The following is a 16,587-nucleotide window of genomic DNA, read 5'->3' on the forward strand; positions in this document are numbered from 1 at the left end:
TTTAGTCCTAGAGGTCTCTGAGGCACTGTCCTTTTTTTTTTTTTTTTCTTTTTAGGTATAATTGACATATTATTCTATTATCGGATTGGCAAAAAGTTCATTTGGTCCTAAGTAAAAATAAAAGACACATTTTTCATTTTCCCCAAGAACTGAATTGAACAATGTATTCACTAACCAAATGAACTTTTTGGCCAACCGAATAGCTTCAGGTATACGACATGATATTTGGGAATATTGCAGAATGATCATCACGATAAGTCTGGTTAACATCTGTCACCATACACAGTTAAGTTTTTGAGTAATGAGAACTTTTAAGATCTATTCTCTTAGCAACTTTCAAATATACAATACAGTATTATTAACTATGGTCACCATGCTATACATTACAATCCTATGACATTTCTTTTACAACTGGAAGTTTGTGTCTTTTAACTGCCTTCACTCAGGGAAATGGAATTTTGATTCAACTTCTGGAAATAATTGAATTGCCTATTTTTAAAAAAAATTCCTCTTACAGTGGTTTGACATTAAAATGACATTTCAACTAGCATGGACAAAATTCATATACACCTAGGATATCAGAGGGCACATTGGATCCAAAGTTTTCCTGACACCCCTAGTGGACTTCTGGATTTCCCCAAAGAAGTAGCCTCCCTTTCTGGCTACTTATCCCCAATTCACTAAAAGAGAAATATGCCACCCCTGAAAATCCAGCTTAGCAAACCCAAGTCCAACCAATGTCTCACAAAGGCACTTACATTTTTGTAATTCTTGGTGCTTTTGTAGATATCTGTGCTAGGGATGATTCCGAGGCTGTTCCATGAGGGACTAAAAGAAGAAAAATTAAGGTCAGGATTTTTTGGAACAGGCATATTTTGGAACAAAAAGTTAGAAGAAATTACAGATACTAAAGAGCCCATAATTTGGGTGTTTTTGGACTCTGTCTTTGTTGCGGATGACATTTTCCAGTAGCTAACTCTGAAGTGAACAGCTTGTGTTTGTGTGGGGTTGGAGGAGAAGAAGGAAGTGTGCCTTTTTTCTGATGCCTGCAAGAAGTCATGAGCATCATATTTTCCTATGGGTAACACTTTGTAGGATAAGCAAAAAGCTTTCATGCACATTAAATCTTCTTTGAGCCCTACTATAACCCTGAACGGTCAATAGTATTATCCTCATTTTTACTGGTGAGTAAACTGAGGTTTAGAGAAGTTCAAGAAGACCCTGGAGGGAAGAGGAGCACAGCCTCTATCTTTAACCCGTGGCTCTTCATTGCCTTGGCACATTGCCTGGAACTTACTTGTGAGTTATAGCAACTTTCTGCTGAAGTATGAGAGTCTGCAGGGATCGAATTCGTCTCATGTCACAGAACTAGGAGGCTGGGAGGACCAGACATAAGTGCTTCCCATCCACCAGACGGATGAGTTCCTGTTCCTGATGCAATCAAATAAATTCCACGATTCTCCAAGTGTGACTAGGGAACATACGCTAAATACAATTCCTGAAGAAAGAATGTCTGTTTGGGGTCCTCTCAGCAATGTGCTCTCTGGATCAGCCTTATAATTACTGGAAATTAAATACTGTGGAGGATACTGCTTTCTGTGGCACAAAGCCTTGTTACCAAATCTGCAGCTAAACGGTGCCAATGATTTCTCCTCGGCTTACTGTGCCGTGCTGATTTTTAACTGAAGGCTCAGAAACTGTGTGGTCTTCCTCTAAAAAACCCTCCTCTCCAATCGCACGCACACCAGTAAAAGTAAACATGTACCAAAGCACAAAAGGCATCATCGTCCAAGGAGAGTCTCTGGGGTGTTTCCCAGCAGTAAAATGGGTCCTTTGGAAGCTTGTGCACTCTTTTGGACCCTCGGGCAACCATTTAAGGGTGCTGCGGCGCTAAACACCAGCCTTTGGGTAGGCTCCAACACGCCGGGGAGGAAAGGAGGGCGGGAAGGAGAATTGGTTGGTGGAACAGGGAAGGTGGACTTATGCTAAGCTGAAGACATCCATATTGAGGTTTACCCAGGTTTCTTATTCCTTCAGGGCCCAAGCGCAGGCAGAGAAGGGACCAGAAGTCTGCGAAGATAACAGAAGTTTTAAGGAAGGAGAGAAGTTCGCTTCTGCTCTCTGTTCAGACAATTCCATAGACCCAGAAGGGCACTTACCAAAGGCCTCTCAAGAGTCAAAACAAAATGAATGAAAAAAACATACACTTCAGGCTGCCTCACAGATTGTTTTTCCATTGCTTTGAACTGTGTCTTTGCTGCTTTCACTCTGGAGATGACCTAATTCTGTCTACTTGACTTAGCTGGTGTGGCTTATTGGGTACATACCTTATTTGGTAGATTTGAATGAATTTTGGCTACAGTCAACCGTTTTTACGTCTCTTGTTCTGGGTTGTTACATACATTCGGGGTTACTAGCTTCAAAAGAGAATGAGCTATAATATATTTAGCAGCTGTCTGGGCCCAAACCTTGGGCCCAGTGCCCTTAGACTTCATCCATTTTAAAAAGAAACTGCACAGCGACCTCAGTCTTTTGCTGAATCATGTAGCTTTTGGTCTTACCATGACTTGGAGGAGGGCATAGCAGTAGAGCAAGTGAATACGGACATAGGTTTTGGTGTGAGACACATCTGGGTTCAAATCCTGCCTCTGCCACTTACTAGCTGTGTGATCTTGGGGAAGGTTCTTAACCTCTCTGAGCTTCAATTATCTTACCTGCAGGATGAGAATAGTAAAACCCATTCACAGGATTTTTTTGAAGACTAAATATGATAATGTGTGTAAAACACCATATGCTTAATTCGTAGAAGCACTCAGTATATAGTAACGATTATGAAAGGGAGTGGTTTTATTATATTTACTACAATGGTATAAGAAATCTCAGGGTGTGTTGTCCTATTTATAGATAACATAGATCTTATATTACTCACAATTGAACTCTCAGGACCACAGTCAGAAATCCAAATATAAGGCCAGCTAGTAAACCGAGGTCCAGCCCCAGAATGATGGATGCTACACACGTGAACACCCAGATAACCTAGGAAACCAGGGAAATGGAGAGAATTATGTTAATTCATCAGGTACCATCAGGTGAGAAATCACCTGTAAAAATAATATCAATTGTCCACAAACAAATTACAGCTTTGTAAAATATCCAGACTTCATTGAATATTTTAAGTGGAAGTGGAAATTGGCCTTTCCAATAAAGGCCAGCTGTTCCATTTAAATATTTTTAAATTTAATTTTTGAATAGGTAATATATTAACATGGTTCAAAATAAAATTAGTATTAAAGAGGTGTGCAGTGGGACTTTCCTGGTGGTCCAGTGGTTAAGACTCCAAGCTTCCACTGCAGGGGATCTAAGATCCAGCATGCCGCACATTGCGGCTGGTGGGGGGGGGGAGGGGCACAGAGGGGAGGTGTGCAGTGAAAAATCTTGGTTGCAACTCTCTCCTTTCTCCATCCATTCCCAACCACTCTCCCTTCTTGTACTCTCTTTTATTTCTCTGTGTGTGTATGTGTACACATATATGCACACTTTTCACCAGCATTTCTTTTGACAAATACAAGCAAATATGACTACAAAGCGTAAATTATTTTCCCTTCTTTTAGTGTGTTATACGCACTCTTCCATTTTGCACTGGTCTCCTTTTTACTTAACAATTTGTCTCGGATAGATATGGAACTCCTCATATATCTTAGGGAGTTTTCCCATTCTTTTTTATCTGTTCTGGTTTAAATTAGAGCAGAACTTGGAAGGGTTTAGCTTCTTTTTTTTTCTTTTTCTCTTTTTTTTTTTTTTAACAATTTTTCAGAAGAGTTTTAAAGGTTACTTTAATCAAAGTTATAGTCAACGTGGGGTTTTTTTTGTATTTGCTTTGTCCTAAATTGGAGTGTTTTTCATTTGTTTGTTTGTTTGTTCTTTGAAGGCCAAGGGTATAGGAAGGAGTTCATAGGAGAGTCTTGCCAGAAACGGACCTTCCCAGAGATACAGGACCCTCACAAATCGCAGGGCACGTGGAAGACTTCTCAGCTTTTGCTTATCCACAAAATTCTAATTTCTGCGCTGGTTCCCAAAATGCAAGTAAGGCTTGGGAGATAAGGGGACATAATAATATGGCTAGAATTATATAAGAAGCAATTCTTGTTTCAGAGAGAAATGGATGGAAAGTGACTTACAGCATCCGTCTTGTTCTGCCTCCACAGACGAGGAACATCACACACCTGCATAAACATCCCCTTGAGGTTGGCAATTACAACAGCTGCCAAGACCGACTGCCAAGAGAGACGGGCAAGGCTGAATTATTCAGGGAATGGTTTTCCACGTGATAACTTTTAAATCCCCTATTATTTCTCGGGTGGCAGAGCAGTGAAGGGAAAGTATGCCATTGGTGTGGTGAGAGGCAGGGTTATACCTTCTGCAAGGGTTCCAGCAGCTTCCCCAGGGCAAGGATGGCAATCATCACGATGCCAGCCGAGATGATGCCGGCGACCTGAAAGACACACATGTCCCATAAACAGGGTCCATCCTCCCTCCTCTGGACGTGTGCTTGCTGGACACACGCGTGCAAGAGCCTGTACGTGGGCACACGTGACACTTCCCGACTTCCCCCCTTCTGCTCAATACTGTTGAGAGAAATGAGAATTATTTGCTAAAACCATACATTTGTACCTATGGCAGAGAAAGTAAAGAAAATGTGGACCCCGAGACTGCTAGAGTAAAGCCTGGATTGTACTGGGGTACATTGCAGACCTCTACTTTTGGTGTCAGTTCAAGACCCCAAACTTCTAGGCATTCACCACTCCAGGAAACAGGGCCCACTCCCCTTCCTGGACAACAGATCCTTGTAATGTTCTTGGGAAATAAATTCTCACAGCACAAAGCTGACTCTTCCGCATTACTGAGTCAGCAACCTGATCACGATTCTGACAACACTTTGTAGACGCAGCTGCCATGATAATCTCAGAGAAAATACATTTACCAGTCCTTCTGCAGGTTCAGAATGCCACACGAGCCTGTTGAGAGGTGGGACCACGTCTCCGTGGCCTCGCACAGCTGCGTGGATACAGGCTCAGAGCTTTGCCCCACAAGCAGCCCGAGAGACGATGGGCCAGTAGCAGGAGTAAAGGACGCTTCCGACACTTTACCTTCGCTGGCAAAAAAAAGCTCTCCTAGGATCCACAACCAGTTAGGACAGAGGCTGAGGGGGTGGGGTGATTAGAAGACCAATGGGTTCTCTGCCTACACAGCTGGAGCCTGGCCAAGGTGAAGCCTAGAAGCTCTGAAACAAAGGAAAGAAGGATCTAGGAGCCAGAAGCAAAGCGACCACCGAGGAAGCAGCAGAGAAGGTTGCCTTGGGTGCAAGTACTGCCTAGGGCAAGATGTTTGCGTTCAAGTAGACATGTGAAGCCAATAGAAATTAAAAATCTGAAAACTGGAGGAAATTTCGTAGTCACACTCATTCACTCCACCTGGCAAATTGATCATTCGTGTTCCGAGGATAGTTAGGTCAGCCTGAGGCAACATTATGTACGTGATGTACTAAAAAGTCTGCTCTGGCCATCCAGGTCCCCTTTTCTGGCAATTTGTTACCTCCCAGCACCACACCTCCGTGTTCCCAGTACCTTGGTGAGCTTTCTCCTCTCCTATCTAAGCAGAGAAGCTGGTATCCTTCCTCCTTCCTTCCCTCCTTTCCTTCCTTCCTTTCTTCTGTGCAGTTACTTAATCAATATTCATCGTCTATCATGAGCCACTTGCATCTCACTGTGGCTGTAGGGCTCTGTGGATTGGTGAGAAAGAGAGAGATGTGGAGACAGGGACCACAGCCAGCTGCCCAACTCACACCAGGAGGGTGGCCATCTTCTCACTAAGGCGGGGAATAATCAGCCTCCAGTTATGGGGGCCAAGACTAATTGTGGTTACCATATTAAAATCTGTGGGGGAACCCATTACTTGTACTTAATTTATAAAGGAAAATTACATATTTTGCAGGAAATGCTGTAGATTTCATATCTATGAGCAGATTCAGTTACCAGAGAATTAATTCTTAAGTGAGAGGGTAACCAGAGCTAGAGAATAGTTTTGCCATCGGAATTACTTGTTCATGTGTCAGTAGAAGTCAGACGGGGGTGAGAGGAAGAACAGGTTGCAATGCTGAGCTCTTCTACAATCTGTAGATGTGCTGAAAACAGGTGATGTCCACTAACACTCATGATTCTGTTCATTCAGTCAGCAAATATGCTGGGTGCGTCTTATATGCAGGTACAACATGTGTATCATAGGTACTAAGGCCCTGTCCTTACCTCGAGAAGTTAATGACCAGAACAATCAACATTTATGAGTTATATACCAGGACTTTACAAACATCTTATTTAATCCTCACAACATCCCTGTGAGGGGGATACAATTATTATCCCCATTGCATAGACACGGAAACTGAGGCTCCAAAGTGGAAAAAAACATGAGAAGCCACGCAACAGGAGAAGACCTGCCTGTTTAGTTGGTCATGAGTCCCTGGATTTCAGTCCAGACACTTAGACTTTGAACCCCAGAACTTAGTATACATTTCAGTAATTAAATATCAAGCTATTTCTCTGCTGGTTTCATTCTTCAGTACTGAAATCCTGGCATCCTCCATTCCTACATATAATACACGCCAGTGTGTGGCAGGGGGTATTAGCTTACCAGAACACCATTATCCCCCAACCCTCTGCCAAGGAATCGCTTTACATGGGCATTCTTAGTGGGGGAGGGGAGGATGGAGGGGACTGTGCCCATCTGAGCCTGGAGGTAACAGCAAAAGTGGGAACTGCCTGCACCCACTTATAGCCATGTGCCCTGGAGAGCTTGTCAGGGTTGCATCTCCAGTGGAAGCAGCAGAAACTTTCACTGCTGACAGCTGCCCCCTGAGCACAGGGGCAACTTTGGTAATCACCTCTGACCTCTTCCCCTTGACCACAGATCTCCGGTTATGCTTCCTGTCCAAGGCTGTATTATTTTATTTGCTCTCTCAGAGCTGGAAATGTGTGCGGGAAAAAAAGAAAACTCAATTTTAAACAGAAAAATTCTGAAAATTAAAACCAAATGTTTGTTCAATGGGAGCCAAGAAATTAGAAGAGGCCGATTCTTCCGACCCTGTCACAAAGGTCCGCTATAAATGGGAAAGGAGCCTCATGGACACCTTGGGGACCATTCAAGCTCTCCCTGGGCAACTGACGGTTGGAGTCATTCATTTTCTCAGTTACTCTCTTTCATACTTACTTGTGTTTCTGCCTTAAAAAAAAACAACCCTATCTGAAGACTCTGTGTGTGTTACACTATTTACTTTGGATTTGTTCTTCTTTATGGTCTCAATGTATTTTATACTCTCAAATAATAGTTCTTTCTCTATTGGGAAGAGAAAACTCTCCAGGCATAACAGAAACCCAATTCCTGAGCTGCCCCTTGCCTGCATCCACGTGGTTGGGCATAGCGGCCTCACATCCTGCTGGAGAGGATGGCCTGAGAACAGCTCCTGAGCTTGCTGGCCCCTTGAAGGAGGACTTTTCCAGAGATTAACTGGGATGCTGGTTTGAGGGAAGGCAACAACTTAAAACCACATTTAAAAAGCAAGATAAAACCCACATTCCGAACTTCGGGAACAAACGTCTTGCTCAGGAAGAAATGCCAAAATGTTACAACAAAAATATCCTTGGGATGTTGTTCTGTGGGACCCAATGTCCCTGGAGGAAGCTGCTGACCGTTGTAAAGGAAATGTAAATAGACAGCTTTTCGTTTTCCTGAAAATGGAGTAACTCACTAAGCCATGAAATGCTCTTATTAGGTCTTCTCTATCCCCAGATAACAAATTGGTAAAAATCAGCATTCTTTCCATTCCTTGTCAACTGTTATCATCCCTAGAAAAGGAAGGAAGTGGAGCTATCTGCCAGCTGAGTGCTGACACAAGAGGGTTTGAGACTTGCTGCGTCAGAAAATCATACATGCTGCTGTGGAAGAGGTTTTCAGGGAGGGAGTGGATCACCGTCACGGAGATGGAGAGACCCTAGGTGGAATCAGGACAGGAAGTGCACGTTTCTCTTTTCTCAAAGGCTAATCGTCCTGCTGAGTTCTTGTGCAAGCCTTTCTGAGCCACTATTCCCCTGACTCATTCTCTCCATCACTCTAGATGGATATTACCACACCGCTGTTCCATACCTGTGTCTTTCCCCCAGTGCTCTCCTGGACGGCGGTGCGGGACAGGGCAGTGGTGGCCACAAAACAAGAGAAGAATCCAGAGAAGATGTTGCTGATCCCAAAGGCAATGAATTCCTAAGAGAGAAACTGGATGGTTAGTGATGCTACAAATCACATCTTTGCAAGACCCTCGCCAAGTGTTTAAGGAAGAGCATTAAGAAAGCAAACTCCCAAGCCCACCCTGCCTTGGAATCCCAGTTTAATTCTTACCATTAAAGGTGTTTTGGGCCCTTGAAAGACATGGGGAGTTTGGGCACCATAGAGCCTAAGAGTGGCCTCGCTGCTCTCAGTGGGTTTTAAGATCAACTGACCTTTTGCTCAAATGCTTATTTCACTTCCTGGTGAGTGGCATATCTGTTAACTCTCACATAAAATATTTTCTCTGTGGTTGGATATTTGCTACGAAGCATATTATGACTAGGAGAGCTATTATTCTGACTGAGTACTAATCATTTAACTGCTGTAATTGCTATGCTGTGTTTTCAGAAACAAACCATACTTGCAGATTTGCAAGCAGTGGAGAATCAGCTGACCTGGTAATGTATCAGATGCTACAAAAACCATCCTGTATCTATTACAAGCATCCCCTGCTTTTCAAAAGTTCACTTTACACCACTTGACTTTTACAAAAGGCTTATGTTAGTACCTGTTTTTGCTAACTGAAAGAAATCCCAAAAGGATTTTCACTTTTACAAAAAAGGGCGAAAACCATTTGTTTTGCAGCAAGCTCTTATAAAGGCAGCAGCATGCCCCCCCCAGGCAGAGAGCATGGCACCACCAAGCTCCTCCCCCCAGGAACCACACTCAGCATCTCAGCATCTCAGCATGGAGCTGCCTTCGCTTTGAACTGTGTTTGTAAGCACCTGTGCTTCATCTCAATATATTTTGTGCATCTGTTTGCAAGATGTGTCCTAAGGTAACTGGTTCTTCACTTTACCGCCATTTCAGCTTAAGAAAGTTTTCATAGGAACGGTCTACTTTTAGATAGCAGGGGACACCTGTAATTGCACAATAAACCACCATCAATTTAAAGTGGTCACGACTATCATCACTGATGTTTGTTGCGCTGTTTTACCATATTACAGCTGTCATTTAAAAAAAATTATCAGGAGATACTAGATTACATGAAGAAGTCTTATTCCAACCTAGTATGTTAAGCTTAAATGTTATTTATGACCTAACTGAATTAACTTTTTAAAAACTAGGATTACTTCAGCTTATTTCTTAAAAAGTAAAGTAAAGCATATAGCATAGGGAATATAGCCAATATTTTCTAAGAACTATAAATGGAGTATAACCTTTAAAGCTTGTGAATCACTGTTATACACCTGAAGCTTATATAATATGGTGCATCATATGTATATGTAAACTTACATAATATGGTATAGTTATACCTCAATTAAAAAATAATTTTTTAAAAAATGTAAAACAAAAAAGAGATGTATCAAGCTAATACAACACATGGAGCTTGTTTGGTACTTAACCAAGCAAATCAACTGTTTTAAAAAAAACTTTAAACAGCTGTGCTGCTGTATAGCACAGGGAGACCAACTCTATGCTTGGTGATGACCTAGAGGGGTGGGAGGGAGGCTCAAGAGGGAGGGGATATGAGGATATATGTATAAATACAGCTGATTCACTTTGTTGTACAGCAGAAACTGGCACAACAGTGTAAAGCAACTATATTCCAATAAAGATCTGAAGGAAAAAAAAAGAAAAAAAACCTCATCATGATCCAAAAAAAAAAGCTTTTTAAGATAATCTGAAAACTGACTAGTTGATGTTATTAAGGAATTATTGTTAATTTTTTTAGTTGTGATGATGATGTGGTTATACATGAAAACTGACTGGATGTTAGATGATATGAGGGAATTACAGATAGTTTTTTAGATATAATGATGTATCACAATTATGTTTTTTACATGCTTATCTTTCAGAGATATATAATAAAACATGGATAAAGAAATAGTAAAATATATTTTTTAAAAAATAAAGCAATACAGCATGCATATTTCAAAATAATTTCAAATTACATACACGAGAGAAACCAACTCAATAAAGATGGATAGAAGAAACCAATCCCTTCTTTAGCACGTACCACATCTTTCCCATTTATGTTTTCTTCTTATTTTCAGCCCTACAAAACCAGTTCAGCAAAAGGGTGACCATACCTGGTTCCCATTGATGGTGTAATCATACTTGATGGCATATACTTTTCCTACAGACACCGCAATGGCGTAAGCGACCACAGCGATGGAAAATGACGCAGTCAGCATCTCAGAAAACAAATTCACAGATGGCATTGCTGGAGGCAAAAACCTAGTGAGTTTTTAAATGAAAAATGCTGTGAAAATTTGACCACAGTACTCTTCCCCTACCTCACCAAATGCTCTATCAACCCAGCCACAAGTCAGACATGAAAGGACTTAATCCAAGAGAGCAAAAGATACGTGAGATGCATAAGTGGTAGCACCTGCTTTCACAGTCTTCACTTAGAAGTTGGCGCTATCTCACTGCTGACTGCTTTGCCCCCTATTTGAGAGCCTACAGATGCTGCCTTATCCACGCCTCTGACAGGAATAAGCCTGTTATTGCTGATTTTTTAGTACCATACAATCCCATGTTGTGCCATTTCACGCATTAGTGTTTCTCCTTACACAATTTCATCTTAAAGGTCTTTGAATTTAAAAGATATCCTAAAAAAAATGAAAAAATAAAAACGATATCCTAGCCAAAAAATGAGATTTACCCTGTACAAAGAGAGGTCGGGTCTGTTAAAGAGACAAAGAATAGAAGATGCTAAAAGAGCTAAGGGGAAAATCCATTCTAAGGGCCATAATTAAAATCTTCTTGAGTCCAGAAAAGATTAAATGTATGTAATTATCAGAATGCTCCGTAGTCACAGTGACTAAGACATCCCAACAGTAGCAGGATCAAAGAGTTACTGTTTCACAAAACCAGAGCTACTCTACCAACCATATAAAGAACTAAATCTACAAGTTTATAAGCATGCAGTTGTCCCCAAATATGAAAATTGGGGGGGGGGGGGGGCGGGGGATTCCTTTCTTGTACTTATATCTTGATAACTATCCACAGTGTGTAATTCCAGAGGTCCCCGGTCAAAAAACAAAACAAAAAACAATCTCCCTGACCTACCTCACACCTGAAGTTCCTTTAATCAGAAACTACATTTTTCCTCCTATAATTAGAGGGAAGTGGTAAAGTAGAAATAAGATTCTTATAGAAAACCATAGAAATCTAGAGCCAGCTAATATCCTAATATTATCCAAATTAATATCCTAATCTAATATCCTAGAAATTGTTGAATCTACGTCTCTCTTTTTGTTGATAAGGGAACTGAGGCCCAGAAAAGTGATTTGCTTAAGTTTATTTAATAGGTCCAGGTATGAATGTTAGATATTAGATGATTTCCTGGGTGACTGGCCCTCTTAGAGCAAAGAAAAAGCGTTACTGATGGGACTTCCCTGGCAATCCAGAGGCTAGGACTCCGTGCTTCCAATGCAGGGGGCAAGGTTTCAATCCCTTGCCTGGGAAATAAGATCTCATATACCACGTGGCACAGCCAAAAAGTAAAAATTGAAAAAAACACAAAAAACAGAACAACAACAACAAGCAAAAAAAAAAGAAAAAGAAAAATGGTTAGTGAGAGAATGAGCGCTCCTGGTTTAGGAGAATCCTAGTGGGTTACTCAGAAGCTGATCAGACTTGGAGAAATTGTATATTTGGCCAAGAAAGGGAGTAGGGGAGAAGGGCAACTGGTCACGGTTTTGGGGACAGTGTCATTGGGTACCGAGCAATACTGAAAAATGGCATTGACCCTCAATGGGACAAAGGGGAGTTGCCAACAGCGGCCAAGTGCTTTTACTCTCTTATTGGGGGATTGATGTGGGGAGGGGATAAAGAGTTGGGTAGCACAATGTTTCTCTTTGTTCCTCTTCCTTTCATCCTACTCACCTTACTCTCCTTTTTGCCCTTTTCCAATCTCTCCACACTACCCTTTCTTTTTCAGGTTTGTTAATGTTACTAGACTTGTTTCAGTGCTACCAAAAAGCTGCACAAGACAAATGGGAACACTGCCCACAGGGAGGAGCTTACAGTCCTGGGGGCCAGGCAGCTTAGGTCGGCTGAGTAATCACACTGTCAGAGGATTCAACTTGACTAACCCGAGGGCAAGAGGCTAGAGATCCAGTCTCAGCAGGAGAACAGCCAGGAAAGCTCTGGATAGGGCCAGAAAGGATCACTTAGGGCAGCAAAAATGAGTTCCCCAAATCTCTTAATGGAACATGGACTTATGGGACAGGGCACTGCTGTGGACCTCCTCTAAGAGTTACACCCTAGGAAGCCTGACAACAGCGATCTATCCAATATATTTTTTATGTATCAGTTTATAACTACTCAAATAATCTAATTGTCAGGGTGAAATTGCCATAACTCAAGTAGCCACGCTGCATCTTTTTATCACTAAATTTATACCAGCATTAGGATTCACTATCAAAATGTTGATCCTCTAATGTAAAGTTTCCCAGACTTACCTGATCATTAGAATCACCTGAAGCCCCTTTGAAGCACATTCCCCGGCCCTTCCTCTGGAAGGCCTGATCCCATAGGTCCAGGGTAGGAACCGGGAATCTGTGTTAACAAGGGCCTCTTGTGTGATTTTAGAAAAAAGTGAGTTTGAGAAACACTAGAATGGATGATATGTAAATTGTCCCATGTAGCCAGTTGTAATTTTTCCTTTTTTTTTTTTCTTTTTTCTTTTTTTGAACAGATTAGAAGAAATCATATGATTCATCAAATGGCAAGGCAGCAGTTCCCTGTGGAATAAGCCCTGGGACTGATCTGGCCTGAGGAATTTCTATTTAGAGCACGAGAAACAGCACAGACTGTTGCAGGTCCCTCAGCTAGTATTAAGGGAGGGGAAACCAGTACTTACTGGTTATCTAACAGCAAGTCTAGTCATAGATGCTATAAGTTAATGTTACAAATCTAATAAACATCTGGGTTTTTCAATGTCATATGATCCAATTATACTGTAGGGCCCTTGGTCTACTTTACACTTTATGAGAGATCTCATTGATGTTTTATAACAAGTTCAAGTTGAAATTTCAGTGGTTTGTCATCATCTTTGTGTCATAGAACCTCCCTGGGCCACAGGACTAGATGGTGACAGAGGTGGACCAAGAACCTTAGTACTTTACTCTTTTAATTCACCAGACTACCAAATATAGCAAACCTCCCTTAAAGAAAATGCATTTTATTTCTAGAAACAAATGATATAATTATTATCTAAGACTGATTAAACTAAATGGAGGAGAATTTAAGCTAGATGTCCCTTTTTCCTTAAGCAGATTGGTTCTCGGTACAATAAATGTTACTAACCATAATTCTATTTATAGTATACTGTAATTGCATATGTGAGTTTAAGTCAGGAGTCTGGCATTAACTGTGCATGTCCTGCTACGTTTTAAGAACATAAAGAAAAAGAGAGAGCATACGAGGGCTGCTTTTAAACAAATGGCTGTTTTAAATACATACTGTTTATCTGATGGTTTGCACAAATGGATACTTCATTAAGATCACACACCAACAAGACTGCTGAAGGCGCACCAGTGAAATGAAGCTTAAATTTCATTTAAATAGAAAGTACTGACAACATATTAGTAGTATTGCCTAAGAGGAACTCCATACTCACCCACTGGGGATGGATTTAACAATGCCAGCATTATAATTTTTTTCCAGGTCAACTCCATACGAAATGGCAGTAGCTACTATTGTCTGAAATGAAACAAAAGAGGTTTTAAAAAAAGTCCATTTGTTTTAACAATTCCTTTCTTATCAAGTTAATTAATGCTGAATTTTCTAATTACACATTCTACTTACCACAATCACTTCTATAGGAATAGGGACTGGGATTTTGTGTTTAAATCGATCATTTATTTCCTTAACTGCCATACAGATAATAATGGTGAGTAATCCAGCGATGAAATCAGCAAGATTAGTGTTACCAATATTTTGAAAAATCTCAATCAAAGTCTGTAAAAAAAAATTTTTTTATATACTTCCCATATGAAAAATCATACCATCATCAAAGAGCACTTAAGAATTTCATGTAAAATTGTAAAAATGTGTTGGTTAATACAAAGACCATTAGCATCCAATCTTTGCAGTATATATACCAAGTTATTAATAATGGTTAACGTGCAGTGGTAAAAGTATGGGTGATTTCAGTTTCTTATTTTCACTTTTCTGTATTTCTGATCTTTTAGAACTTCCCTGGTGGCACAGTGGTTAAGAGTCCTCCGCCAATGCAGGCAACACAGGTTCGATCCCCAGGCCGGGAACATCCCGTATGCCACAGAGCAGCTAAGCCCCTGAGCCACAACTACTGAGCCTGCGCCCTGAAGCCCACACACCTAAAGCCTGTGCTCTGCAACAAGAGAAGCCACCACAATGAGAAGCCCGTGCACCACAAATGAGTAGCCCCCATGAAATGCAAGGGGGGCTCGCCATGACTAGAGAAAGCCTGCACGCAGCCACAAAGACCCAATGCAGCCAAAAAAAAAAAAAAAAAAAAAAAAACCCAGAGCAGGAGAGAGATCTTTTAAAAGAAAATATGTCATTATATACTGTCTTTTCTTGCAGAAAAGCTTTAAAAGTTTATAGCTTAAGTGGTTTTACAGGTGCTATTGAGTGGCCTAATTTTCACCATGTTGATCTGTATTATTGAGATTAAAAACTGAGAAATCAAGTCCCAATTAACCAATATTTTAGGTAAAGCTCTTCACTAAACTTGACTGATACAGGTGATAATAAAAATTCCTAAAATTCTTCGTATGTAGATACATATGGACTGATCCATTCTTTATGGCAAAGAAAAGCGATGGGATTGATATATAGGTCAAGTATAAATTTTTGGAAATCAATTTGGTTCTTAGTTCAAACTTGAACTAGGATGACTTAAATAAAACTAACTTTTTCCAAGTAGACAGACAAGCCAGCTTAAGAAAAACTAGTTTTGTTTTGTAAATAGGAGGTTTCTGGGAATCAAGGGAGATTAGCAAGGAAGAATCCCAGAGGAGAACACTAATATCTTTGTTATAGGAACTTCAGTCCTGTAGACGGCATGACTTTAGAAAGTATTCCTCAATTCTTCAAGACAACTAACCTCCTTCTGAAGCTTACTTGTCTTTGAATGAGTCCTTTTATAGATATATTTTTATATGAAGATAAAATATTACTTAAAATAATTATAACAACAATCTGGTAACAATTATGTATAGTAATCACTAAGTAATGTAGGAGTCATCTTGCCAGCAACCTCATCTCTTTGGAAAACATTCAAGAGTAGGGAATAAGAGGAGAAATTATTGCGCAAGTAAAATACATTCACCAAGTGCTTGAACAAGAGTTCAAGAATCTAACTTGTAGGAAGCCTCTTGGACTTTCACTGACTACTTTTGCCCTTGCTTTAAACCCAATACCAGCACATTTACTTTGCTTTCAAGTCAGTAACAATTGCTAGAGGCAGATACAGTGATAGGAACAAGATGAAGCAAGTGATAGCAGGGTGAAAAAGAAAAAAAGAAAACCATGAAACGACCACAAGCCAACACAACAACTCAAGAATTTAAGGCATCTATCATAGCAATAAACAGCCCTACACAACTCAAAATCTTAAAGGTATTTGCTGTCTGGCCCTTTATGTCAGTTTTCTGATGATGACCCCGATTAATTCATGAGCTAGATATAATACTTCAATTAATTATCTATACAATAAAGGTTTACTCCCAATGCAAGAAGGAAATATTCAAACTTAAGAACAATCAGAATACCTGTCCCAATCCTAAAAACTTTCACCTTACAAAAGTGATCCTGCAGGATTCCCATGTAATCTATGAGAGTCACTTAGACTTTTGAATAAAAAGCACCTGTGGGCTTCCCTGGTGGCGCAATAGTTAAGAATCCGCTTACCAATGCAGGGGACATGGGTTCGAGAAGATCCCACATGCAGCAACTACTGAAGCCCTCGCGCCTAGAGCCTGTGCTCTGCAACAAGAGAAGCCACTGCAATAAGAAGCCTTTGCACTGCAAAGAAGAGTAGGCCCCGCTCTCTGCAACTACAGAAAGCCCACATGCAGCAACCAAGACCCAATGCAGCCAATAAATAAATTTTTTAAAAAAAGCACCTGTGGTGCATTAAAAATGAAATATGAGTTGCAAAAACCAAAATTAGTTTATATTACACAATTGCATCAAATGAGGCATATGAATATATGAATATAGTTGCCTATATTGAGTAATTATTCAGAATCTTTTTTTAATTTTTATTTTATA

The 16,587-nt window shown here is 40.5% G+C and overlaps 1 protein-coding gene across 1 annotated transcript in view; it reads right to left on the minus strand.

Moving 5' to 3' along the window:
* The window catches only part of SLC26A4 (solute carrier family 26 member 4), a 55,530-nt gene that overhangs the window by 22,101 nt on the left and 16,842 nt on the right, over positions 1–16,587 (minus strand). Inside the window, exons 7-14 of the mRNA XM_057732053.1 lie at positions 14,134–14,286; positions 13,946–14,028; positions 10,404–10,551; positions 8,194–8,307; positions 4,415–4,492; positions 4,179–4,274; positions 2,930–3,036; positions 759–828 (exon numbers count right to left, since the gene is read on the minus strand). Coding sequence (XP_057588036.1) covers positions 759–828; positions 2,930–3,036; positions 4,179–4,274; positions 4,415–4,492; positions 8,194–8,307; positions 10,404–10,551; positions 13,946–14,028; positions 14,134–14,286 — 849 coding nt within the window. The remainder of the gene's footprint in view (positions 1–758; positions 829–2,929; positions 3,037–4,178; positions 4,275–4,414; positions 4,493–8,193; positions 8,308–10,403; positions 10,552–13,945; positions 14,029–14,133; positions 14,287–16,587) is intronic.

This window comes from Hippopotamus amphibius, chromosome 4 (assembly GCF_030028045.1).
Source record: "Hippopotamus amphibius kiboko isolate mHipAmp2 chromosome 4, mHipAmp2.hap2, whole genome shotgun sequence".
NCBI classification, from domain to species: Eukaryota; Metazoa; Chordata; class Mammalia; order Artiodactyla; family Hippopotamidae; genus Hippopotamus; species Hippopotamus amphibius.